The sequence below is a fragment of the Perna viridis genome, chromosome 5, assembly GCF_037379345.1.
Source record: "Perna viridis isolate PV_CMFRI_1.1 ecotype Kerala chromosome 5, ASM3737934v1, whole genome shotgun sequence".
In the NCBI taxonomy this organism is placed as follows: Eukaryota; Metazoa; Mollusca; class Bivalvia; order Mytilida; family Mytilidae; genus Perna; species Perna viridis.
Window position 1 is genome coordinate 27,729,092 of NC_142449.1, and position 27,849 is coordinate 27,756,940.

The 27,849-nt window shown below is 33.7% G+C and overlaps 2 protein-coding genes across 2 annotated transcripts in view; both read left to right on the forward strand.

Annotated features, from left to right (window-relative positions):
• Window positions 1-27,849, forward strand: part of LOC148616922 (neural cell adhesion molecule 1-like) — a 74,303-nt gene that overhangs the window by 30,036 nt on the left and 16,418 nt on the right. The window lies entirely within an intron of this gene.
• LOC148616924 (uncharacterized) lies at window positions 1,461-24,715 on the forward strand. The gene is made up of 4 exons (XM_088584100.1): window positions 1,461-1,542; window positions 7,570-7,920; window positions 13,717-14,031; window positions 24,385-24,715. The coding sequence occupies exons 1-4, from the start codon at window positions 1,488-1,490 to the stop codon at window positions 24,573-24,575; spliced, it is 912 nt and encodes a 303-aa protein (XP_088440226.1). The 5' UTR covers window positions 1,461-1,487; the 3' UTR covers window positions 24,576-24,715.

Below are 27,849 nucleotides of genomic sequence, written 5' to 3' on the forward strand. Positions count from 1 at the left end.
TCTGGAAAAAAACACCTGACTATCCAGGTAACAGAGCCCACAGACATTTAAAACAGTGGCCTGTAAAAGTCTTCCTGTGTGCCACTGAAAAAGCCTTCTGAAGACACCATATCGTTCAAATGAACAGCAAACAAATATCCGAGAAAACAGTAAAAATGGAAAACGTTCATCATAGTAACAAATTTAATTTTATCCAAACACAATGGGTTTTTTTTCTGGCACGGTGTTGACACAGACAATAATGGATATAAATGATTTTTCTGTTGAAGGATTTTCGTGACGTTCGCAACTAACCGGAACCGGACTATTTAAAAAAAAAACCAAAAAAAAACCATTACGTCCTTCTTGATAGTTGTAAGAAGAAACGTCAACAAAGTTGATTTTCGTGATGCAGTGACGACTAATTTTGTAGCAACATAATCCTGTACCATAGCTCAAATTGAAACAAGTCTAGCACGATACAAACTGTCTGTGTAGGTTGAGCAAGCTCTTGAATATTGTATTTGTCGTGAAATGAAAAATCCATATGCAAATGCTGAAGGGATACGCAAATAAATAAAGGAAAGTTAACAATACGGAAGAAGAAGTCAGCGCATTTCTCGTATAGTATGGTCATGAGTTTACATTTTCCATCGATCCCTGAGAGTTGCCATTGAGGCTGACCCCATAGTGCCTGTAGTGTACTTAAGGGTGGATAACATGTATAAAATCACCAACACTAGGGTTGTCGAAAAGGGATATTAAAGGAACCGTCTAAAAGATAAAGAAATAGTTAAATTGACGTAACAGGTTGTTAAACAAAAAATCAGTAATTGTCCAAAACTCATGGATAGCTTTAGGAGAATTTAAATTGTGATTTAGTGATGAATGTTGTTAAACACATTACATTAGATTTAAAACACTGTTTTTGCTTTTTGTTTGTCGATTGAACGTTTTTTAGTATTAAACATTCATACTTTTTTTTCTAACCTGTAGGTTTTTTCTACTTTTAAACATGACAGACTATTGTGATAAAAGACTTATTTGACATTAATCGGATTATACAACGAAATGCTCAATTTTCCGGGAGTTGAATGTTTTTTTTTTTCATGTGTCTTGCTTTTTTTTAATTTCACTTGTATTTAAATGGTTTTTCAATCTATTTTTTACATTATGTATACATATATACTCGGATCTGTCTCCTGTTATCTCGTTTTGACATGTCTTTTGATTCAAATGGTTTTGTCCGTTTGAATTGTTGCTCTGATATTTTGTCGTCATTTTGGATGTAAATACTGCTATGTTTGGAGGCCAAACATAGAAATACAATCATTCAATGTTCGGCTATCTGCAATGGTTTCCACTGAATCTTAAAACTGTCTTACATTAAAAGATTTAATGATTAAAAAATTATTCATATTAAAAAATAAAATATCAGTTAAGTTAAATATAGTTTAAACAGTCATGTATCATGTTTAAACCAACAAGGAAGTTAATTAAAGGGAAGAATGAAGAATTCAATGTTAAAATGTATAATAGTTTGGATTTATTTACAATTCAGTCGTAAGTTTCTATCTCTCCCAGTTTAGGTCACAGTTTAGTCTGCAAATAGTTCATGCTGAGAATCAATAAATGTTTGCTAAATTGTACTTTGGAAATTTGTTTCAATCTTGAGAACTCGTGTGTAAGAAAAGATAAAAACAAGAACAGTGTTTTTAAATTACAACATTGTATTCTTCATTTGAAATTTTGACCAACCATTGACAATGTATGGACTGGCAAATTTTACTTTCTCATGCAGATTTGATAACGACCGGAACCACGTCTACTCGAGAAAACAAATGTAGCACGCTTAATTAACTATATGTGCCCTCGAAATAGTGCTTATAAAATTCAAAGTACCATTTAAAGTTGAATAAGAACAATCATTCCTCGTTAATAACAAGATTCATTGAGCTTGTGAAGAAAACATAATTTATTTATACTGATCTTGCATAAAATATTGTAGGCACAGCTATGACCAATGAGGATGAACAAGCGTTTAACAACCGAATATATCGTTTTGCGGAAATATTCGGTATATTTGCGAGGTTTGGGGAATCGCGAAAATTAAAGCTCGTCAGATTTAAGTCCAGGTATCATAAATATATGTTTCATTTCATTAAAGGAAACTGGAAACATTAAAACTAAAATTTGACATCAGTGCAAATTTTCCGCTATACAGTATTCATTACAAATGGCGAAATGTTTTTTGACTACGATTTGTTACAATCCCGATTAAAAGCATTGACTGTGCGTACTAGTTATTGACTGGTCACACTATGTGGTAGATTATACACGGTGCACGGGAAATTCAGTATTTATGACGTACCGTGTACCAACGATGTTGATCTTTCTATTTACTTCGTTATTTGAAGACTTTTTAAAACTCAGCTATCATATTGATAAGCAATATCCTAACGATTGAGGTTATCTCAGAAAGATGTACGGAATTAGAGAGGATCTGACAAAGCATCAGATCACCATCTAATTATTGCCAAGCTTAAATTAAAAGTTTTTTCGTCCAAAAGAACACCGACAAGGAAAAAGAAATTCAATGATCAACTATTGAAAGACCCGAACGTTTTTCAAGACTATATCAGATTTCACTCTAAAACCGATTTACTACTCTAAAGAATATATACGAGGACAACTATAATATCAACATAGCATGGGAAATAATTAGGGATTCCATTGTTAAATCATGTAAAAAAGCTATTGTAAAAACCACAGACAATGAATGTCTGAAAACATGTGGCAACAGAGACAAATCTTACTGCATAAACCAGGCGACAGAAGAAAAAGGCATAAAAAACAGTATAGCCAAATAGATCAAGAGGTGAAGAAAAACTGCAAACAAGACAAAGGGAAATATGTAGAACACCTAGCAAAAGAAGCTTAAAATGCATGTGGCAAATGTGACTCTTTGCGACACTACAATGCAGTAAGTGGTAATCAGTCGGCTTAAAATGCACCAATTAAATACAAAGTTAACAACACTTTACCAAAATTTGTGGAACAATTTGAGAGGAGGAAAGTTCATTACCATGAGGTATCTAACGGATCATTACCTGCAGATCCAGCTAAACTAAAAAAGGATTTAACATTAAATATCAGAACCACCAGCATACATGTAACTAAAGTTGTAGTTACAAAAGCCATTAGAAATCTGAAAGAGTAAACAAGGGAACCAAGGTTATACTGGCAATCAAACGAATGCAATCCAGAGAAGACCAGACATGGAAAACAGACATACACAACAAAGAACATAGAGTAACTAAAATCATATATGCAAAGTAATAAAAGCAAATGAAAAACTCGGACTCCACAAAAACCTGGGAGCATGGATCAGGTGCACCGGCGGGGTAAACGTCCTCTGCTTTTCTAGAAACACCCGGCGAGTTGCTAATAAAAAAGTCAAGTCCGGGGTAGACAAACGAGGAAAGGAAAACTATGATCCGTTGAATAAATCAGTTTGCATGGTGCAGATGGATACACCATAACGATCCACGACTTCATGATGACGACCATAAAACTTCTGTAGTGATGACTCCAATCTTGTAGCAACATAATCCTGTTCCAGAAGCCTATTTGTTAGAGTTTAAGCGCGATACAAAAAGTCTGCGCAGTCTCGGCAAGCTCTGGCATGACGTATGAGTTGTGATATGAACACTCCATACGCAGGTGCCGAAGGGATGTTGCCATAGGTGAAAGGAAAGTTGACAATTCTGAATGAAAAGTCACCATCGATTTCTAAGTGTAGATCAAGATATGAGACTGACTTCACAGTTTCTGTAGTATCCTTTATCTCAAGTTCTTTTGGTAGATACGATATATCAAATCCCCGAAATTAGGATTATAATATAAGATAATACGTCATCTATATAGCGGAAACTGAGATTGACGGATCTCGGTAAACGATATTCTTTCTTTCGGATCAGATTTGCTATAAAGTCAGCCTCATAAGAGTACAAGGAATAGGTCAGCAAGTAAAGGAGCACAATTTGTTCCCATTGGAATGCCCGACTGTTTGTTGAAAAACACGTCCACCACACTGGACAAATATGTTGTCGATTAAAAATTCCAGCATTTTGTAAACATGTATATTTGGAAGATGATTTGGAATTATTTCTTACAAAGTATGAAGAATTTCTACCAAGAACTATATATTTGTATCTAGGTGTACCATCTTTTTTGGAAAAACAACGATGTATAATGTTTTTAAGTCGGGATTTTAACTAAGTTTGAGGGATAGAAGAATACAGGGTTGATAAATCATAGGTTTTAATGCTATTATATTCAGATAATAGTTTTGAACTGATTGTCTCCAAAAGATATTTCGAATTTTTCAGGATCCACATTGAATTAATACCACTACGGGAGTAACAAGTGTTGTGGTAGGACTGTAGACCCTCTTTGACAGTTGTGAGTATAGAAGTTAAAAGTTTTGAAAGAGGTTTGGTGGTACATTTTGCAGATCCAGCTATTAAACGTTGTTTGTATGGATTCTTGTGGACTTTAGGAATCCAATACATACACGGTTAATCACAATGATCGTCCTTGGTAGAGAGACAAAAATAGGATAGCACAGATTTATGGTTTTCCACAATGTCTTCTTTGGAGAGAGTGGTAGCAGTATAGGTTTTATCACTGCTATTATTTTCTACGTCTACCTCTAAATAATGAACACTGAATGTAAAACGTTTTACAGACAAAAACAATGTTGTTTAGGGCTTTATCTTCTGGTACGACAACATATTTGTCATGTATAGTCGACAATTTGTTTGCTACATCGGGGTCTTTGAAAACTATTGTAGCCTTGGCACTATTGACCTACTTAAAACTTTTATTCGTTTCAAAATTAAAGACCTTTAAAGGCCTTTAACCATTCTGACTGATTTTTATTTAACGTTTTTGTGATGGAGGATGTTAGCCAAAATTGCATCTATACCTTTGTTGAAAACGGTAGAGGAAGAAATAATCGTTTTTCTTCATCTTGACTTTTCTCACAAACTGGTTTAAAGATTCTGTGGAAACCAATATCCAAAATGATGGCAATAAGTCTGTATAATGATAAGGTGGGGTCAGAAACAGGAGTGTCAAGACTTTTTTTGTAAAGGGAGTGTAGTAGGGTGAGAGGTATAGCCATTTAGACCATTTATGGAGACATCATGCAACTTAGGTGACGTATATTGGCGATGGCCATGACTCCTTTCCCGTCTTGGACTTTTGTCAAATAAATTCATCACATTTATGCTATCTGAAGAATGTAGAAGCAGGAAGCATTGACTACATACTAATCAAAGCTAACACTGTAGCCTATTCCAACTGTTAAAAAAAATCTGGCATGAACTTTCTTACAAAATCCATATAAGCCATATGGATGTTGCACTCAACAAGAAGTGCCTAGTAGTGTACGTAGTTTCTAAGAAGATTTTTTTTAAACAGCAACCAACATCAAGAAGGGCAATAACTCCAACATGTGTCAACATATTTTTACCAAAATTTGACCACAGATAGATCTCATCATGCTGAATACTTTTACCTCAGTCAGAATTAGGTTTTGGAGATTTATCGACTTTAGTCTTTATCATGTTTTGGTGTTATATCTCCCCCATTTAAGCAAGCAATGTTTTCTCCTCCACCCTTATGCCACATAGTAGAGTATTTTGTTACATTTGTTTCTGATAGTATTTAATAGAGAATTTATTGTTTCATTGCCAAGACAAGCCTTTCAATACAATTATTTAATTTCTTCGTCAAAAATATCCCTGCCCTTAATGGTAGATTATTTTTTTCTTGTTTACTTTAGGTTTTTTGTTTACACTGTAAGACCTCCTTTGCCTGATGGAATTCATGTCCATTAATAATTGCCCCATACCCATGACGCCTTAGAAAGCGCTCAAGGCTGCCATACATACTCCCAAGGAAGGAGTTTTCGTACTCCAACAATAAATTTAGAAAGGTAAGTGTCGAGTTCAGATGGAGATATTTCATAAATTCGTCTGGTTTCATACTATCCTACATAATGTAACATAATTTGCGGGAGAAGCCTAATATGACCTAATTGATATATCCATTTTCTTGCTCTACTACATGTATGAAGCTCTACATTTCTTGTGTATATTTGTTTGAAACGAATGAACTTTGATGGGGCCTTCCTAATGATTTCTGCAATCAGTGCATCTTAGTCCTTTGAATCATCAAAAAAATAAATATCAGGATATTGAGCCTTGAAAGTACATGTAGGTAAATGATTAACAGAAGTAGTACAAACAAGTGTAATTAATTAAGTAATTCCATTGACTTACTAGTGTTTTGCTGCATTTATAATTGTACTATCGTTAAATATTTGTACTTTGTGCAAGTCCCTAAAGGTTTGTATTTGTAGACTAGTTTCCCCTTTTGACATTTTGTTCCTACTGTGACTCGACCACCGATGCTAATCCTTTTCTCCATGTTTTGACAAATCTGCACTTTTAGCAAATAAAACGATGTGAACAATGTATGAAACTTTTCAGTATCTATGTCGATAAAAGTAGTCCCCTTTGTTTACAAAATGTATGTTTGGTGTTCTTACCTTAATTTTTTTTCTTATAAGTTTTTGGGATGTTTAGAAAGTTTTGCTTTTATTCAAAATTGTGGTTTGTAATAGATTCCTTCCTTTACTTTGTTTATTATCGAAGCGCTAGAACTACAAGTTTGACACATATGTTGACTTTTACGGGAAATCGCACGTGACCTGTCTCATTCCGTGGGTAAGATATGGCTAAAAAATGGAATATCTTTGTTTCTTTAATGAAAAAGCATATGTTTCTATATTTTTGCTATATGTTATTATTATATTTTTACACGAGTGGAGAATAAAGATAAGATTATCTTTCATGAGTTTGAAAAATAATAGTCACTCCCACAAGTGGAGCGTAGAGGAACGAGAGAAAAGATAAATATTTCTCTAACGAGTGAAATTTAACCCGATTTATGATCTTCTAGGAGAAAATTCCTGTTTCTTCGGTGAAAACACAAGACAAATCTATATGTTGTTTGATTCTCCTAGTGACGTCACTATAACACATTTTTTGACAATCTGTAAACACAAAAAAGAAAATACACAATCAGCAAGTAGAGTGCATCTAATGATGAATTTCAAAAGTGATAAAAAGAATCAAACATCGCTAGAAAATGGAAGACAATGAAATCTCAGGCAACCTCGGGTCAGATTTCAAATTTTCTAACAAGGCTCTGAGATTTTCTAGTTCGGCAATTTCTATAAATTCAATAGGTAACTTCAAGACAGTCAGTGGATATACGTCTAAACAATTTAAAAAATAATTTCAAAACACAATATGTGAATTACATGTTACAGATTGGTAGATATGATCGTTCACTAACTTTAATTGTGCAGATGGGAACAAAAAGTGTCAAGTTATATTGTTATATTGAATGTTCTTTTTCTAACCTATTATCAAATATTTCAATGAAAAGTTCATTAATATAAAGATAACAGGTTACTCCATTGAATTGTATGTAGATTATGGTTATTTTTTTAAGGTTATTTGACTGCTGATTGCTCTGTTATACTAAGCGGATCACAAAAGTATATATTGGACAATGAGCCATATACGTTGACGTGTAAAGGTAGTACACCACCAGTTGGAAATAGTGCGGCATTTTACATCAGAAATACATCACTTGGTGCAGTTCGCCTATTTAATGACGTTTGCTATTCAACCAAGTCATCCAAACCGTGCTCTGAGACTGGAGATTGCATTTGTGTCGATCATAGAACATTTTCCATAATTTATACAGACACAATTTATGGATCACCAATAATATTCAGCTGTGGGATGAAAATCGGTGACAAACCGACCTTAATTGCTAACTTAGCTGTGATAAAAGCGGGTAAGTTTTTTAAGCATTTCAGTGTTTTGATGTTGACGTTTCAATGCAAAGAAATATATGCTATTTTAGAAACAGTCTTTATTCAAGCAAAAATAACTTTTTCAACTTTGTCAACAAGCTTACGTCTTATAACCTCTTAATGTATATTTAAGTACTACAGACATGTAACAATATGAAAAAATCGCCCTTGAAACATTGGTCTCTTGTAATTTCTAAAACTACAAACATATAGCCCAATGAAGTATCTGTCACGTATATAGTTAGCTTTAATCCCTGAATACAAATAGTTCCTTTTTTGCAACACATAGTTGAAATATGCTTAATGTGTTTGTAATGTCAGTTGAAATAAGAAAAATCTTTAAATACATTAAATCTACGCCTCATTATGTTGAAGCAGGCACCTAATTGCAAATAATGCATTCCTGATACAGCAGATGGGATACTTTTCGAGATACATAGGTGCAATTCAGCTTCATTTTAACACGATAGTAAAACAGCGTCATAATGAACAAAAACCATATCTTTATAATAGTAAAACTGGAAATAATAGGAACCAGAATACATGGTTATGTTACTTTTTTGAAAATTTAATAACTTTAGAACACAACATTATTCACAGGACGAAATGTAAAACGTGAATTGGAATCGAATAAGGTCGTAGTGACAAAATTGTAATCCTGCGTCATGTCATTACTTGCAATGGAGAAGGCCACCAGAGATTTCCCACGCTTGAAAACGGGAAATTTATTCATACTATGCTCTAAATGTAATCAAAGTATTTAACAGATTTGGCGGCCGGTATTGTCACGCAGTACAGTGTATATTGGAGCTGCAGAGACACATGCAGACAACATTTTAGCCCTTATTTGCATGATAATGACAATTATGTTTTTTTTAAATCAAAAGAAGGGGATCCAACCTCCTTCAACTCCTAAAATAACTGACACTTCTCTAGTAATTTTTCATTTCTTCATAAGACGACTGATGTCGTCTTCAAGCTGTTAATAACGATTTTACCTGACTGAAATACAAAGAAAATCGTGGCTGGAAGTTCTTGTTTCTTGTTTCATTACATTTATTTCTTTCGGTACAGCATGGTATGTGTTGATGAATGTATATTCGGGCTTGAGGTACTTTGTTTCGTTACATTTGTTGCTTTCGGTAAATCACAAATTATGACATATGTTGAAGAACCATTCACTAAACCCCAAAACTGTTAACCCCGTTTTAACCGACCGGTAATGATATGATAATCAGAGGTATATATTTTTGTAATGCAGCAACCATGTAGTATATTCTTCTTACACTGAAGCCAGGAAAGGCAATTGTTAACAACAGCGTTTCTTTTTTCAAGATTTTTGTATTTCCCGGGTGCTTTTTATACATTCCAGGCTCTCCAGGGCACTTTTCAATAGGAGTCTGACATTGTATGGGATCGTTCGGGAACTTATATAATTTGTCTATTTGCATAATGATTTCAAACAGTAATCATTGTACAAGGCTAAAATTTTCAGGGTATTCAAGTATATTTACCCTTTAAATTTGATTGGTAGATTTCTTCGGTTTTATGTTTATTAGGTGAACACAATTCTGTCTATAGATTAAGTAGTTTAAGATGACATTCAAAGAGCAGAAATTACTTAGTCTAAGTCTCTAGTATAACAAGTCAAACTTAAAATAAACGAAAATACATAACGTATCTGTTTTTTAAGGAGTTTCCCTTACACTGGAAACTTCTGCAAAGAATATGCAAAAAAATAAAACTGATACGAACTCCCCTATCCAAATTGCACTGAAATTAAAAGGAAGGAAAAGTGCCAAAAGAATCTCAAATTTCTGGGAAGCAAAAAGTTAACAAGGGAACCAAGGTTATAGCGGTAATCAAAAGAATATAATCCAGAGACAAAGACCAGACATGGAATAAAGACATACACATAAGAAGAACACAAAGTAACTGAAATCATACATACAAAGTAACAAAAGCAAATGAGCAACTCGGACTCCACTTAAAAGTGGAAATAAATAAGTTAGAAATAAATAAATAGTAATAAAGCAAAACAACATAAAAAACACCCGCCACGCCAACCCCCCCCCCCCAAACAAAAAAACTAAAAATAAAAAAAAACAAACAAACAACTTTATGAAATTTATTACTATCATATGCCATGTTATTTTTAATCTTATATGGAAAGGTGTTAAGGGCTGGCTCTAATTTGCCTGAAAAATACAACAAGCAATTAATCCGTAAATGTTGATACGTGAAGTGGTAATTTTGAGGTGGAGACTTCATTCAATAACAAACAAGAAAACTAAATAAGTTATAGCAACTTACAAAACTAAAGGGTTTCTGAAAATTCTTGCATTAAAAGGACAAAATAATTGCTTGAACTTAACAAAATTCAGAAATTATCTCATTAAAATTAATTTGTTCTTTATACGTTTATCCGGTAAAGAAGATGTGTCCAATCGAAAGAAACATCATTCATTGTTAAATAGTTTATCATATAAGTTGTTATTTTATTTTATATATTTTTTTTTTTTTTGAAAATGGACTACAACATATGGGTGAAAACTTACCATTCTCAACTGTTTTATAGGTTAAATGACGTATAGTTGTGGATATATTGTGCACAAAATATTCATTTTAACTTTGCAGTTTGTATGTATATTACTATCTCTATTTTAATAAGTCTTTGTAAATACAACAGAGTTGGTCATAATTAGTTCCTAATGCTCCTGTACCTTTATAATTCAGGTTTAATTTTCATTAAAAAGAAACCTTAAAAGAAAAGAAATATAATTTAAATCATGTAGTAAGCGTGATTGTGGCAAAGATCGAACAAAAAAAAAACCAAAATAAAAAAAAACCAAAAAACAAGCAAAATAAAAACAAACAAACAGAAGCAAACAGAAATAAAAACAACAACAACAACACAAACCATTAATACATTATGTAAAATACATGAACAATGTGTAAAACGGACACAATCAATTGTTTTACGGGTCGATTCATGTTTCCTGATACAATTTTACAGGATCGGGGACTATACTTTGTAGGTGGTTAAACGCTTATAGTACGAATTCTGGTGAAAAATCATTAGTTGAATCGAACAGAGCGCGTATCGCTACGATCAATATGTCCGCCACAATGGTACGGGTTCATACAATTCTATGCTGTTTTTTTCTTAAAGCGAACATATCGACCCTATCATTGCCAACCTTATAACCGGCACCAATGCACGGTTTTATCTGGGAGTTTGAAAAGTGTGTTGAACCGATTATCTACCTGAAGAGTTGCACAAAATAAGTTCGACAAAGGTTTCGGAAACGACAGGTGATAACAGGTGGACGATACGGCTTATCTATGCTCAAGGGATGATTGCCTTGACCCTAACAGACCAGGATGCCTTCTTAGTGTTTTAAAACACACAAGCTAACTGAAATCGTTTGTTCATATTGTTACTTCTATCCTGTAAATCAATCAACTCCGCTTGAATAGTAACTCAAAATAATGGATTGAGTCTTATATAAAAATCATTATCGCTAGGAATCCATTGTTTGTCAATGGAAACATTTATCCCAGGATGGGTACAATAACCCGACGTTATTAAATTTTTGACAGTATTTCGCCATAGCTTTTATTTTATTATGTTTATTACAAGTCAAACAAAACAACAGTTAATAAGCTGTCAATGATTTACTGATTACCAACGATCATGTCTTGGCTACCACACTATCACTAATGTCACTTTCTTATATGTATTACTCTTCTATGTTGCTTTAAAGCGCAGCAATGTAGCGTATAATATGAAGTTTAGAGTGGAATACACAAGTGAGATGTATATGAGGCTCTACAAGTTTTCATAGCAAGTTCTGCCAAAATGTCTGTGGAAAACTGACTTTTTACGCTGACAACCGCTATCCAATGGGCGTTCGCTTCACTTCTGTGGATTGAATACAAATAAAAAATACTTTGAATCAGTTTGACGACTTATTCACACATTAATATGCAACTTCGATTTTACAAAACAGGTATGCACATCAGACTTTTTTTCAACTCAAGTAAAGAATTAAATCTTTCATCGCCTATGCTCATGATGGGAAAGTTGGTTGACTATTTTTGGTAAAATACTTTGAAAATTTCAGACTATGGGGATGAAGTACGAAATCCTCAATATCTCCTCGTACAGTATAAAAAATCATTTGCGACCATTAGCAGTAGGGCACCCTATGGTTGGAAAATGTTTGCCTCCCTCAAAATGAATACCTGATTCCAGAAAAATATGTATATTCAAATCAATAAACAAATTTTCAGAAAAATTCACTGTGTAGTTTTTTTACTGTTTTAATGATAGTAGAGTAAGGTATTGAAATATTTGTTTGAGATTTAATCAATATGGCTTAAATCATGTCAACATTCCATAAGATTATCAAATATCATATTATGATGACTTATCTTGATGAAAGAGCATTGCCGGGCACAGGTTGAGTCAACTACTGTTGCGAATCGAGCTAATGTCCCACAAATATTTATACTTCTGCACGAAGGGACAAATTTATATGCTTAACGTAGTTCAATGCTGGATATTGTCATACAAGGAAATATAGAAACGGTATATGTTTCAACTCTAAAAGATAAAAGAGTTATAAAACTGGCAAGGTAATTGGTTACTGTCTCATGAAAGTTCATATAATTGTTTTTCAATTTTAATATTATATCTAAAAGGAATCTTGGTTTGCAGTAAAAGGTATTATTTCGAACGTTTTTTCCAACTTAGAATATATTCCTCAATGTATCCATTTGAAAAATTTAATCAATAATTCAAAAGAGCAGAGTTACACTGTATTGGCGCTGGCATTTTTGTTCTAGAAGTTAAATCCTATCTTGGAGTTATTTCCCCTTAACATCAGTATCACATTGACACTTACGTATTAGTAGCCATTTAAACACTCAAGTGACTAAAATCCTTTTAATTTGGATTACCTCCCTAACCCCAATTCTACTACCATAATCCATATAAATATAAAATGCTTCAAAAACTTCATAATCCATTAAAGTCTCCCTGAAAAGGTCATGAAAAATATCTGAATTGAGATAATTGACGAAAATAGAAAAAGATGTCCAAAATTTATCTCTGCTCCATTTCATTTCCTTTTCAAATCAATAAAACCATTGTTGTATGTGGAAGAACAAAGAGTCAGACAACTCCATAATGATGGACATGTGATAGCATTTTTAGTTAATGCGAAGACACTCAAATACATAAAAACGTATGATGTTAATGTCCGTCATTTTTATTCTTATCCAGATTTTTTAGGCTTCACAAAAGCTCTAACGGACAGTGTTAAGTGTTATATTGTTAAAAGCCCAACAAAAACAATCTTAAGTCTACGACAATTCTTGTGACTTCATGAATTTAGTGACGCCGAAGTCAAGTTTCATAATCCAAGATCTTTGAAAAAACTTATAAAACCAATTTTCATTTGCGCAAATATTAGGTTGAAACGTTAAAAGAATGCCACAAATATTATTCGCCCCGTTCAATCAATGGTTATACATTGAATTGTTTTATATTGACCTTTTACTTTGTTGTTGTTGTTGTTTTGTTCTTTTGTTTTTGTTTTTTGTTTTTTTGTTTTTGTTTTTTGTTTGTTTTGTTTTGTTTTTTGTTTTGTTTTGTTTTTTGTTTTGTTGTGTGTGTTTGTTTTTTGTTTTGTTTTTTTTAGAGTACAACACTGAAATAGTTTAACAATGTTTTTTTATACTTTTAAGAATATTAAAACACTTTTTTGTAGCTCCGATATCTGAAGTCTTCATAACACCAAATATGTTAAGACTGACAGTTGGAAGTAGTCAGACATTAACCTGCACAACTGATGCCGGGCGACCAAATGCAAGAGTTCAATGGTACCTATCCGACGGAACAAACCTTACTTCTTCTGCGGCACAACAACCTGATTGTGGCCCTAATTGTAGTGATGAAGTCGAGTCAACAAGTACACTGGTTTATATTGGTGAACTGCATGACCATGACAAATCACTGTATTGTATAGCGAGTAACATAGATGACAGATACGTCACATCACAGAGTGTTACCATCACAATAGTTTGTAAGTATTGTTAAGAATCTTCATATAATTTACTTGTGTTATTAAGTAGCAGTCTTTATAACTTTATAAATACCAGACAGTAGGTGATTCATACATGTAAAAATACAACCGAATTGTCTTTTATTTCTTTTTTTCAGAATCAATTACAAACCACATAACCAGCCGTAGTTTTGTTTTCTTTTGGATGTTGCGCCTTTAAGATAAAAAAAATCGTAGAGATTGTACATGAAATGAGCAAAAATAATCGTTCTTGATTTAATTTGATTTGCTTCAGTCGATTTGTGTGTAATATGAATGTATGGTTTTCTAAATAAGTACCCATTTGAATAAAGAAAGGACTACTGTAACATGAAAATATAGCATCTGAAGACCGAAATTGTTTTGTTTATTTGGTGACTTATTTCTACACCAAGAATCACCTGTACCAACGGTAGTGTCTGAATTTCATATGGACTGTTATTTAATTATTAAACAAATTTCTAAAAACAATATCGGAGTCACGATCACTTATTTTGATTGTTTTGTATATTGGTGCAGCCGATGGCTAAGGATTTTTTAAAGGACCTATAGAGCCTATAGGGTATACGGCTTTATCATATTTTAATGGACAGATCAATCAAAGCAGTTTTTTTTTAAATATCCTACTAATATAAGTGAAACTTATAAAGTTTACTGCTATGTTGCATTAATTACAGGAAGGGTCAAAGATCAATCGGCCCCTGGTCACTTTAATAAGTAATTTAATATTGGGATATATGTAAGTTGTAAAAATCACGTGTATAGTATATCAACCTGTAGAAAAGAACTTTTTCCGACAAAAGTGGAATTTTAAATCACTCGACAAAAATTCCCTACAATTGGTTGCCTTTTATTCCATTTTTAATAATCAAGAGATAATAGACACCCTAGAATATTTCAATATATATTTGAAATATAAATCAATATGGTATATCATAGCGAAAGAGTTCTGCTCTTTTGCAATTTTTTTGAGAGAGTGATTTAATATAATAATTTTATCACAATGCACTTTGACAGAGTATGTTAGTAAATCGTGCATATTATGTTATTAGAGTACGTAAGGAATACGTGTACTAAACAGAAGATTTGCAACAAAACAAAATGGATAAAGCCATACCAACTTGAAGTAATAAACTTATAACAAGTCCGATGAAATGTGGTTACCTTACCACAAATTATTTTCTCATGCAATATTATATAGACATATTGCATGTACGGCCAGGATTGATATAGAATGTTAATGCATGGATGCATATACACATGAATTAGTTTTAAGTTACACTAAGCTATTTAATCGATGCGAGGCTACAAAAGACACATGACCATAGCGCTTAAATTTACAGATACTTTTTCATTGGTAATGTGACTTTCAGTATGTTTTCCGATTATACTTAAGTAAGTTTAAAGGAAGCTACCACCAACAAATTAAAATAGAATATCGAATCGTTGAATTATGACGATACAGCTCAAACACAATTTTCTATATAAGTCTTGAGGATTGTACATCGTCAACAATTAACATGTAACGCTATTAGAAAATACTTAGAAACAAGACCTTTGCTAATGATTTCATTCAGTTTCTTTAGCAAACTCAGTCAAATGAACCCTCCTATTTTATTACGTGATAAAGATTACAGTCGGAAGTCGGAGACCAATTGCATGAAAAGTCTATTTGGGACATGTTTGACAGCCTAAGCTGAAAGCGGTTTTACAAATTCAGAATGATTAAGGCTCGTTTCAGTCTAAAATACGGCCGCATTATTATTGTAAATTTGATTCCATAGTAAATGAGAAAGCATAAGGACGTCTGAACATTTGTTTATTAAAAACGTAAAAGAATAGCTTGAAATTCACCAAAATGTAGATATTCTGCTTATGTTGTACGTTTTTGGCACTTTCGTGTCATATTATCTGGCAGGGAAATAATGCCTACAGCCCCAAATCAACTTTATAGTTTCTTATAATTATCAATAGCTAATAATAATTAAAAATCATTAATAATTACTAAAAAATAATTTATAATAATTAAAAAAATAATTTATAATAATTAAAAAAATATATTGATAATTTCTAAGTTACTATTATTTTATTTCGGCAACTATTAGATATTTATTATAATTGGAAATCATTGTTCATTTCCGCTCCACTAAAATAACCCTTTAACAGTGCAGTCCGAAATATAACGACCAAGTAAGTTATTTTCCCCTTGGTGACATCAACAAAGAAAAGAGAGGGAGAAATAAATTTTCGGAAATACATCCGGATAAATTCTTGAGAATTTATCCGAACACAAGTTTAATAATACTCAGATTTTGTCTCGGCTGATATTCTTCCTTCTTGATGTAATTCAGTATCAAAGTAGTAATTCGCTGAGTCTACTCTACATATGTGTACCTATCCAAACAGAAACCTACCGCGACGAGAACAATAGTCAGTAGTCGCACTCTCGTTTATCGTTATCTTAAAAGTTACCTTTAGACAAAAATGTTATCATTTTCAATTTAGATTATAAATATAATTATTAAACATTAAATCATCAACATAAACTGTATCAAATAATACTATGATAAAGCCTTGATCTTTAATTGAAATGATTTTGAGTGGGGGTATGTTTAATCAAAATTGGATCAAGCTTTGTGTTTGATCACAAAAAAAATCAGGGAAAATACCACAAGTCCGTCAAACGTGCCAAATTCGGAATTTTAGCTGTAATAATCATAGAAAAAAATAAATGAGTCGATACATCGAAGGTTTGCCGATGTACACATGACATACATCTACCTTAATACACCTGTATAACCCCGTCAATAAGCTTGTCAGCAATTAAGGTTACATGTACGCGTATATCGGAAAAGTGGCATGGTTTAGTACAAAAAGTCATTTAATACAATTATTCGTCTATCAGTGATATTTACTCAAATATTATTTGAGTGCACTTATCACTCTATTAACTAAGAGTTTTTATCGCGAAAATCTGAAAATTTGATTAATTCTTGCTTTTGAGGTGTCTGTAATAGTGTTGAACATGGCTTGTATTTAAAACGTTTCCGTTCGCAGATTTTTTCCCTCCGTTAAAATATGCAAAGTAAGTAAACATCTGTTTTATTGTGATTCTGTTGAAATATGTTGGATCATCAGTTAAACATCACTTACTCTGTAAGTTAATAATTAGATTTTGTATCCTCGTCGTTAGATTTTGTTTTTTTTTATGTTCATTCCATGTATTTTGTCTTATGAATTCGGTTTTACGTTTATACTTAATTCCTTTCTCAGCTTTTCGTACTTCGAATTTCGTATGGTTGTGTAAGCGTAATCAAGGGAACCAAGGTTAAAGCAGTAATCAAATGAATGCAATCCAGGGACAAAGACCAGACATGGAAAGCAAACATACACAACAAAGAACACAAACTTACTAAAATAATACATACAAAGTAACAAAAACAAATGAGCAACTCGGACTCCACGAAAGACTTGGAACATGGACCAGGTGCACCGGTAGGCAAAGCGTCCTCTGTTTTTCTAGAAACATCCACCGAGGTGCTCATAAAAAGTCAAGTCCGGGATAGACAAACGAGGAAAGGAAAACTATGACCCATTGAATAAATCAGTTTTCATATTGCAGATGGATGCGCCATAACGATCCACGAGTTCATGATGACGACCATAAAACTTCTGTAGTGATGACTTCAATCTTGTAGCAACACAACCCTTTTCCAGAAGCCTATTTGTTAGAGTTCTGGGTCGATACAAAAAGTATGCGTAAATTTGGCAAGCTCTGGCATAACGTATCAGTGGTGATAAGAACACTTCATACGGAGGTGTTGAAGGGATGTTGCCACAGATGAAAGGAAAGTTAACAATTTTGAATGAAAAGTCATCACGTTTGTCGTAAAGTTTGGTCAATAGCTTTCCTTTACCATCGATTTCTAATTGTATGTCAAGATATGAGGCTGACTTCACGGTGTCTGTAGTATCATTTATCTCAAGTTCTTTGGGGTGGATGCGATGTATTAAATTACGGAAATTAGGAGTGTTTAAAGATAATACATTATCTATATAGTGGAAACTGAGATTACAGGATCTAGGTAAACGATATTCTTTCTTTCGAATCAGATCAGCTATAAAGTCAGCCTCATAAGAGCGAAGGAAAAGGTCAGTCAGTAAAGGAGCACAATTTGTAACCATTGAAATGCCGATCCTTTGTTGGAAAACACGTCCACAACAAAGGACAAAAGTGTTGTCGATTAAAAATTCTAGCATTTTGTAAACACCTTTCGCTGAATATTTGGAAGATGATTTGGAATTATTTCTTACAAAGTATGAGGAATCTCTACCAAGAACTATGTATTTGTATCTAAGTATACCATCTATTTTGGAAAAACAACGATGTATAATGTTTTTAAGTCGGGATTTAAACTGAGTATGGGGAATAGAAGTATACAATATTGAAAAATCGTAGGTTTTAATGCTATTATAATTCAGATAATAGTCTTGAAATGATTGTATCCAAAAGATTTTTCGAATTTTTCAGGATCCATGTTGAATTAATACCACTACGGGAGTAACAAGTATTGTGGTACGACTGTAGACCCTCTTTGACAGTTGTGAGTATAGAAGTTAAAAGTTTTGAAAGAGGTTTGGTGGTACATTTTGCAGATCCAGCTATGAAACGTTGTTTGTATGGATTCTTGTGGAGTTTAGGAATCCTGTACATAGACGGTAAATCACAATCATCGTCCTTGGTAGAGAGACCAAAAGAGGATAGCACAGATTTATGGTTTTCCACAATCTGTTCTTTGGAGAGTGTGGTAGCAGTAAAGGTCTTATCACTGCCATAATTATCTACAGTTGCAATAACTTCTAACCTGTCTTCGATCCTGTCACGATTCGCTGTCTAATCGCAGTTCTAAACTGTCCGAAACTGTTCTGACCCACGACACACCTTATCAGGGTCTGTCAGGGCTCTGGACAAGCTCTGTCATAATCTGTCATGAGTCCTGACACCCTCCCGTCAGGGACTGTTCTAGGTAGAACAGATATGTGGATTAGAAGAGTTCCTAACAGATTCGGACAGGCATTCGGTCGAGAATACTTCTCTGACTGAACTACATATAGTACATGTACGTGATTCCGAAAAAAGGCGTAGCTTCTGAGTCCCGATTCGTACGACGGGAAGGAAGCCTTGCTAAGTTTAAATTTGATTTTTTTTATTTATTTACCCGACTTTTATGTATGGCATGCAGTACCAACAAAAATTATTGACTGAAATCTTTTGGTTGCAGATCTAGACACCGGGATGATACAGAATACATATATATATTGACAATTTCAAACAGTTTATACAGAAATTTTAGACCTATATAGAACTTCAAAGTGTTCACACTCATACACTTTGACAAAATATGACATTTTTTAAGAATTTTGACTTATGTATATATATATATATACCTTTTTGGAGAATTTTGACTGAAATATATAAGTCGTAGTCACCACATGGTAGTTATATTACAAAAAAATAGCATTCTAGTAAATAATTTTAGATCTCATGGAAATCAAAAATGCTGGAACTCATACATTTTGCAAGAATAGAAATTTTTGAAGAATTCTGACTCAAACTAATGTATTGCAGCCACAAAATGATAGTTATATTGAAAACTTTAGCATTTTAGTCATTAATTTTAGACCCTCATGGAAATAAGAAGTGCTGGCACTCATACATTTTGCAAGAATATGACAATTTTGAACGATTTTGACTCAAACTAATGTACCGAAGCCACCACATGATAGTTATATTGAAAAAATGTAGCATTTTGGTCACAGCCACTACATGATAGTTATATTGAAAAAAATAGCATTGCAGTCATTAATTTTAAACCCCCTAGAAATAAAAAAGTGCACGCACTTATACATTTCGCAAGAATATGACATTTTTGAAGAATTTTGACTCAAATCAATATGTTGCAGCCCCTATATAATAGTTATATTGAAATAATTAGCATTTCAGTCATTAATTGTAGAAGTGTAGGCACTCATACATTTTGGAGAATTTTTTGAATTTTTACTTAAATAGAGGAGTCACAGTCCCTAATATGAAACTAACATAGTTATTTCTACATTTTCCACGTGTAAAAGCATGTAGGTAAATATGAAGTTTTCACACTCATATCCGTTGCTTAAAGTGACATTTCGAAGAATTTTAACCGAAATATCATGGTATCAGTCATCCATTTACTGCTAAAATTGTCAATTTTAACATTTTGTAGAATGATTTGTGACATTTATCTCATTGAAAGTAGCTTCCACTCAAAAAGTACTTTGTCAGTCTTTAACTTCTTGAGAATTACCAAACATCTGAAAGTTATCGGTTACCACTTTTACACTTAAAACGGAACCAAAGACCTTTAATTTTATGATTAAATAATTGAATTTAATTAATATTACATGTGTATGACAGAATGTAAAAGAATTATGCATGTAAACAATGACGATTTTTGAACGATGATCGAGTGACTGGATCGTGATCGGCGAAAATTTGAACATGAACGTACAACGATCGTGTGATTGTGGGATGATGACCATGACGAGCTCTTTATACAATTTACATGATATATATAATTGGAAATTCAATGTAAATTTTATAATCAAGATTGTTTTCCTAATCGGAGTAGGTTATTTAGATTAGTCACTCAGATTCATTTATTAATCGTAAACTTTCAGTTCTAAATTACGTCACACAGAATAGAAAGATTTAGTGGCATGAACTGTCCAGGGGTATGACAGTTTAGAACAGCTTTTCGTATTGTCTTTGTCACGACCCAGGACAGCTTCTGTCAGACCCTGTCAGCATCTGTCAGGATTTCTGTTCTAACTGATGTCATAGAACAGAAATCCTGACAGATTCTGACAGATTTTAAGAGAGGTTAGAAGTGATCGCATCTGTACGTCTACCTCTGATAATAAACATTGGATGTAAAATGTTTTTCAGACACAAACAATGTTGTTTTGGGCTTTGTCTACTGGGACGACAACATATTTGTCATGTATAGTAGACAATGTTTTTGCTACATCGGGGTCTTTGACAACCGATGTAGCCTTTGCACTCATTGACCTATTTAAATCTTTTGTTCGTTTCAAAATTAAAGAACTCACGGCCTTTAACAACCCAGACAGAGAATCAATGTCTTCTTGTTCTCGTGTTATCCATTTTCTTGCATAGTCCTCGACGGCATCCATAAGAACTTTAAAGTTATAATTCCAATTTATGGAGCGTGGTTCACGGTACTTGGGACCTTTAGAAAGGATATTACGCAGAGATTCGTTTTCGGTGATTGTTAAATCTCCTGTAACGACGTGACCAGAAGGACCATATTTGAATGGAGAGTTTCTGCGAGAACAGTCAGGTGGTTTAGCCTTGAAGTCCTCAATCTCAAGGTTCTGCAATAGCCTTTTATAACTGAAAAGTTTGGATGCAATGGGTGAAGTATAGGAATTTGAAATAATTGGTATGGATTTGTCTTGGAAATATGGGGGAATTTTGTTGCTAACGTTTTTGTGATGGTGGATGTTAGCCAAATTAATTGCATCTATACCTTTGTTGACCAACGGTAGTGGAAAAAATGATCGTTTTTCTTCATCTTGACTTTTCACACAAACTGGTTTGAAGAGTCGATGGAAACCAATATCCAAAATGATGGCAACAACTCTGTATAATAATGAGGTGGGGTCAGAAACAGGAGGGTCAAGATTTGTTTTCTAAAGGGACTGTAGTAAAGTGAGAGGTATAGAATAAAGTTTGGTTTTAATGTGATGAAATCCAAGAGGTTTTTGTATGAAAGGAGGAGACCATCTATGGAGACATCATGTAACTCAGATGACGTATAGTGACGATGGCCATGACTCCTTTTACGTCTTGGATTTTTGTTAAATAAATTCATCACATTTATGCTATTGTTACAGTCACACTGTCTCTAATTCTATAGTTTACGAAATTTAAAACTGTGCCGAATTTTTTTTTTTTTTTTTTTTTTTTTTTTTTTTTTGTCAATAGAAAAGGCAAATACACTACACATGTGCACACATTGTGCAGGACACAGCACCGAGAAACATCCCGATGGCCACATAAATTTGGACAGTCAGAGAACTACGCGACATTCCTCCAAACCCAAAATTAATACAACCCTTTCTTTACTCTATTTTAAAAATTGTATTGATATCAACCTAATCTAGAGTAGACATGAATCTATTCGTTAAGCTGAAAGCATGCATCTCACACCTCTTTCTCATCGAAATAATTGAATCTGTCTAATAATATGTACATGTGCACATAACATTTTATTGAAAATAAAATGATTTATGTGGCCAAATCCCCCCTTTTTGACACTCACTCTGTTATCTGCTATCACCAGCTGCATTTAATCTATGCATACCAATTCAGATTATCCAATCAAATTAGCGCGATTGATCACATGTTCACTCTTTCAACTGGATCAAGAAAGCTTGTTGTGATTTTTGTTTAGTTGATGATAATTTAATTTCTGTGATTTTATCTGGACTTGTCCGTTCCACTGCACATTAATTGTTAGTTGTGCTTTTCTTCATATGTGTATATTGGAAACGTTCGCAAGTGAACGATAATTGTCCTGTGTACAGTTCCTTAGTTAGATGAGTTACGCTACAGTCTGGAACATCGTATAAATCGTGTTTATATTAGTGAATTTCACTTCTGTAGATTTACGTACATTCTGGAGTCTCTTTCATAGGCAAAATCTATGTATTTTGCAATCTGATTCAGATTTTTTATGCAGTACTCGTAATATATTACATAACTTTGGCCAGTTCTATATTAAACTATGGACTAGAAGTGCGTATGTCTGAACAGTGTAATCATTGACAGCATGTTTGAGTGTGACGCATACATCGTGTATATACAAATATTTTATCAGGCTTATGGCGCTACACGTAACGCTTCTTGGTCACAGTTTTATTCGTAGACTTCGTGACTTCGCAAATTCAAGTGACTATTTAAGTAATTTACGGCCTAATCCGTGTAGATACCAGATTCACTATCGGTGTCAGGGAGGTTTGACAATATCACAACTGATTCACAATCGTCCGGACCTATATGATTTTTATAACTCTCCGCCACGTATAGTTTTCCTGCAGATTGGTGGTAATGATTATGTCAATGAGTCTGAAAAGGTAGGAAAAGATATATTAACATTCGCCAACTTCTTGGTTGAAGCCCAGTATATAAAAACTGTTATTGTCGGTGAAGTACTCTTTAGATCGCCAGTGTCAGCTGGAAATAACTACAATGACAATGTCGTACAGACAAATCTATATATAGAACAGAATAAAAGAACTAGAATATGAAAATATCATATTTTGGCGCCATAGAGGATTTTGGAGTAACCTTGACCATCTAGCTTATGACGGGGTCCATCTCTGCCCCTCTGCATTGAGAAAATATCATCAAAGTGTTCGCAGTGCTGTTCTTCATACATTACACTTGGTAATATTATTTCTTTTATGAATTACGTATCTTTACTGATGACATGAATGACAGAAAGCTAATGCACCATGTACACTGCAGGTACCATAAATGGGTATATGGTACCTGGAATGTACATGGTGCATTGGCTTTCTGTCATCCTAATACGAAGTATCTGTATCAGCTTTATTATTGTATGGGTACATGGTACCATTTCTAATCATATAATTCCAAATACCTGTAACATTTCCACTTGGTACATGGTACCAATTTTTATTACTTTAGTACATGGTACTTAATCTGATCTCATTAATACAATTTATTGTACAGTATCTCTATTGTTTGGGTACACGGTACCAACATTCTTACAATATATCATTGTGCTGGTTATACATGTACTGTTTACATGGCAGTGACACTGGGTCTAGCTGCTTTAAAATTTCGTACAATTTTGTACTTTTCAATACTGAATTTTGTAATGGGTAGCAGCATTATTATTTAGTTAAATTGGTTTCGTATGTGGGGTCAACTCATTTAAAACATGATTGTTTTTCTATAGTTAATCACTAGATAAGTGTGGCACTGGGTCATACATTTTGTATCACTTATCAGATTACTGTATAACAGTGTATTTTACATGCACATTTGTAGATCCATTTATATTGGGTTTAAGCTGCACATTAAACTAAACCTCTACAGGTACTTGTACTAATGTTAATGTACATAATACCATGGGTCTAGTACTGCTATAAATATTTGAATTAGCAGCTTACTTGTACATGTACTTGAGGTTGTTTTTATAACTATCTTTAACAAATGTGTTGCTTGTTTTCATTCTATTACAGATCACATAACTACACGAGAATTGAACTGCTCAATTACAGTGGGAAAATGGGACCAAAACGGAAAATTTCAGAATTTCGCAAAAGAAACTCAAAATATTCCCGTCCATCTACATCTTCTGCATCCATTCCTGATGTTACCCCACCTGAACCCCAACCTCAGCATTCAGTCAATGAAACAATTGTACCAATAGAAATTGACTACACTAAATCAGCAAGAGAACTGTTGAGGCAACAAAGAAATTATAATGCTTCAACTTATGTTAATAACTCTGCAAACTCTGCCGACTTATCTCATGTTCATATCACCGAACATTCTGGACCTATTGAACAGCCCAATTAAGGGATGGGAACATCTGCTGGCTCTACAAACATTGCATATGGGATTCCAATGAATTCTCAGTTAAACAATTGGATTCAAAACATTCTAGGTTCAGAACTATCGATTAGGGTCACTTTTATAGCTCCTGGACAGCATACTGCTGCTGATCTTACAACATGTATGCTAATAGATGCGCATATTTCGCAAAAACTTAAGGACAAGATTTGGAATTTTGACTATGTTGATTTAAAAGTGTTATTAACAAAAACACATGTCAAGATCATGACTCATGGGCAGTAACTCCAACTCCAGTGCAAATTTCTGTCCAGAATAGTCAAAATTCCAATGTCAAGTCTAAATATTCCTTATCCTTTTTTATTGGAATGAAGCTTTCCATATATTTATGGCTGTTTATCTTCAGAAATTCCCTACTGAAGCTCCTCACTTGTTAAAATACATGAGTATTATAACAGAAATTTATTAATTGAAAGGCAACGAAGCCTTTCATTACTATGATGAAACTTTTCGTTCTATCCGGGAAGAGCATAGGCAGCCATGGCAAGTGGTGATTGAGGATACATATATAGGAAATCCATGTACATGAAATCATCTAAGATGCCTCAAAGTAGATTCTCCTCAGTTCCTAAACATGATCACCCCATTCTTGGCAAAGAAAGGCATGGCACCTGTCATGTCTATAATAAATATGAAAACTGCTCCCGAATTAATTGTAGATTCCAACATGTCTGCAAAAACTGTAAAGGTCCCCATACCATGTCGAGGTGCTCAAAGCCAACCGGACAAGAACTAAAAAGTAAACTACGGTCCATGCACACTCCATCCAAGCCCAGTCAAGCCTGAAGTCTTAACAGTTGAACTAGATGGTTATAATCAATCCCTTAGCAAAAAGCTTATTGAAGGTTTTACTTTTGGCTTCAAGCTTAGTATTGTTGGTGGAAACCACCCAACTTCTTGTACAAACCATAAATCGGCCATTCAAAAACCAGAAATAGTGTATGGAACTTAGCCCGTTAATAATATCACAAACGTATTGCAGGTCCCTATTTAAAACCTAAATTATAAATTTATCTGTTACCCTCTTGGATTAGTACCTAAAAAGTGTTCCAGGAAAATTTAGGTTTATTTATGGCTTATCGTATCCCAAAATTAGTTCTGTTAACTCATTGATCTCAGGGGAGAATTCTATTGTGACAGTATTCATGTAGTAGTGAATCTTGTTAAAAAGTTTGCTAGGTGCTCCCTTTTGGCAAAGTGTGATATTGAGGATGCATTTCGTATTATTCTAGTTCATCCCTCTGACTATCATTTATTAGATTTTAAATGGAATGGCTATTTTTATTATGATAAGTGTATACCCATTGGGTGCTAGTAGCAGTTATCAAATATTTCTTGAGTCTTTTTCCTGTGCTTTGCAGTGGATTATGGAGTTTAATTACAGTGCTATTGGCATGTCCCATTTTATTGATGATTTTATCTTTATGGGTCCTCCAAATTCATCTAGATGTTTGAATGATCAGAATAATTTTAAGCATTGTGCTCAAAAATAGGAGTTCCAATTAAAAAGGAAAAAACTGTTCGCCTTATGACAGTACTTACAGTGTATGGCATTGAGGTTAACTCCAGTCAGTTAGAATTGCGTTTACCTGTGGACAAGATAGCGAAGATTCCGGCAGCTTTAGCCACCAGTTATAAGCGGAACAAAACCACTTTGATGGATTTACAAAGCCTTATAGGACTTCTTAATCATGCATACATTGTGGTGAGCCCTGGTATAGCTTTCCTCAGACGTCTCATTGACCTTACTTTGAAAATTCCAAAGGCACATTATGATATCAGGTTAATTGAAAAAGCTAGGGCTTATCTTAAGGCTTGGAAGGTTTTTTTTCTAGACTCCTTTAATGGAAAATCAGTCTTCTTAGCTGATAATTGGTTGTCTTCTGACCATTTTCGCTGATTCACTGATGCCTCGGTAAACTTGGTTTTGCTGGTTTTTTGGTTCTTCTTGGTTTGCTTTATCTTGGCCACAAGAATTTATGCATTACCAAATAACTATCAAAGAGTTATGTCCCATTGTTCTTTGTTTTGAGATTTAGGGTAATTCCTTAGCAAACTCAAAAATTTTATGTTTTTCAGACAATCAAGCAGTGGTTGAAATTATCAATAAATAATCTTGCAAAGTTCTGATGAGATTAGTTAGGAGATTAGTTATTGTCGATATGCATTGGAATGTGTGTTTTAGAGCAAAATATATCCCTGGAAAATCAAACAAAGTAGCTGACCATTTGCCGTTTTTTCAATTTCAGGAAGCTCGACATTTAGCTCCGTGGTTGTCTCCCAATGCAACTTCAATCCCAGATCATTTGTTCCGAATTTAGATTCTCAGGCAAGAACGCTCCTACAGTCAGTTCTTTCCAAGTCAACCAAATTTGTATACAGACATAGTTGGAAATTATTAAATGAATTTTGTAATTTTAAGAAATTGATTTTTTCATTACCTTTACCTTCGGTGCTAATTTGCAACTTCATTGGTCATTTATTTGCCAGGTCCTATAGTCCTAATACTATTACATCACACAGCTCTAAGTTATATCCATAAGATTTTGGACATGGAGGACAAATCCAACTCATTTAATGTCCGAAAAATGCTCAAAGGTTTTGATAATGCCCAATGTTCCAGGTGTGACTGTCGCTTACCAATTACTAAAACCATTTTAACCCAAATGTTGTCTAAGATTGAAGTATGTATCAGTGACTATTACATACTATTACTACTCAAAGCTGTTTTTCTGTTATCATTTTATGTCTTCTTGCGTTTAGGAGAGGTTTTGTTAAGGACAAAGGAGGACTCAACTAGAAAAAATACAAACAGGTGATGTTCAATTTTCTGATTTTGATAAATATATGTCTTCCCCTCTCCAAAAAACAGCCACATTGACACTGTGCCATTTTAAGAACATTAAGTCACATCACCCTGTCTCAATATCTCTGACAGGGAATTTGTCTGACCCAGCTTTCTGTCCTGTCAGAGCTTTGTTTGTATACTTTCAGCATTTTGTTCACTCTGATGGTCCTCTCTTTCAGTTTTCTAACAATAAACCTGTAATCCACCATTTTGTTCTACACAA

Excerpts from the sequence above, each read along its gene's own strand:
- LOC148616924 (XM_088584100.1), top strand. The coding sequence starts at position 1,488 with ATGAAGAATTCAATGTTAAAATGTATAATAGTTTGGATTTATTTACAA. Across the intron at positions 1,543-7,569 it reads GATTTATTTACAATTCAGTC|GTTATTTGACTGCTGATTGC; the intron begins GTAAGTTTCTAT and ends TATTTTTTTAAG. Across the intron at positions 7,921-13,716 it reads CTTAGCTGTGATAAAAGCGG|CTCCGATATCTGAAGTCTTC; the intron begins GTAAGTTTTTTA and ends ACTTTTTTGTAG.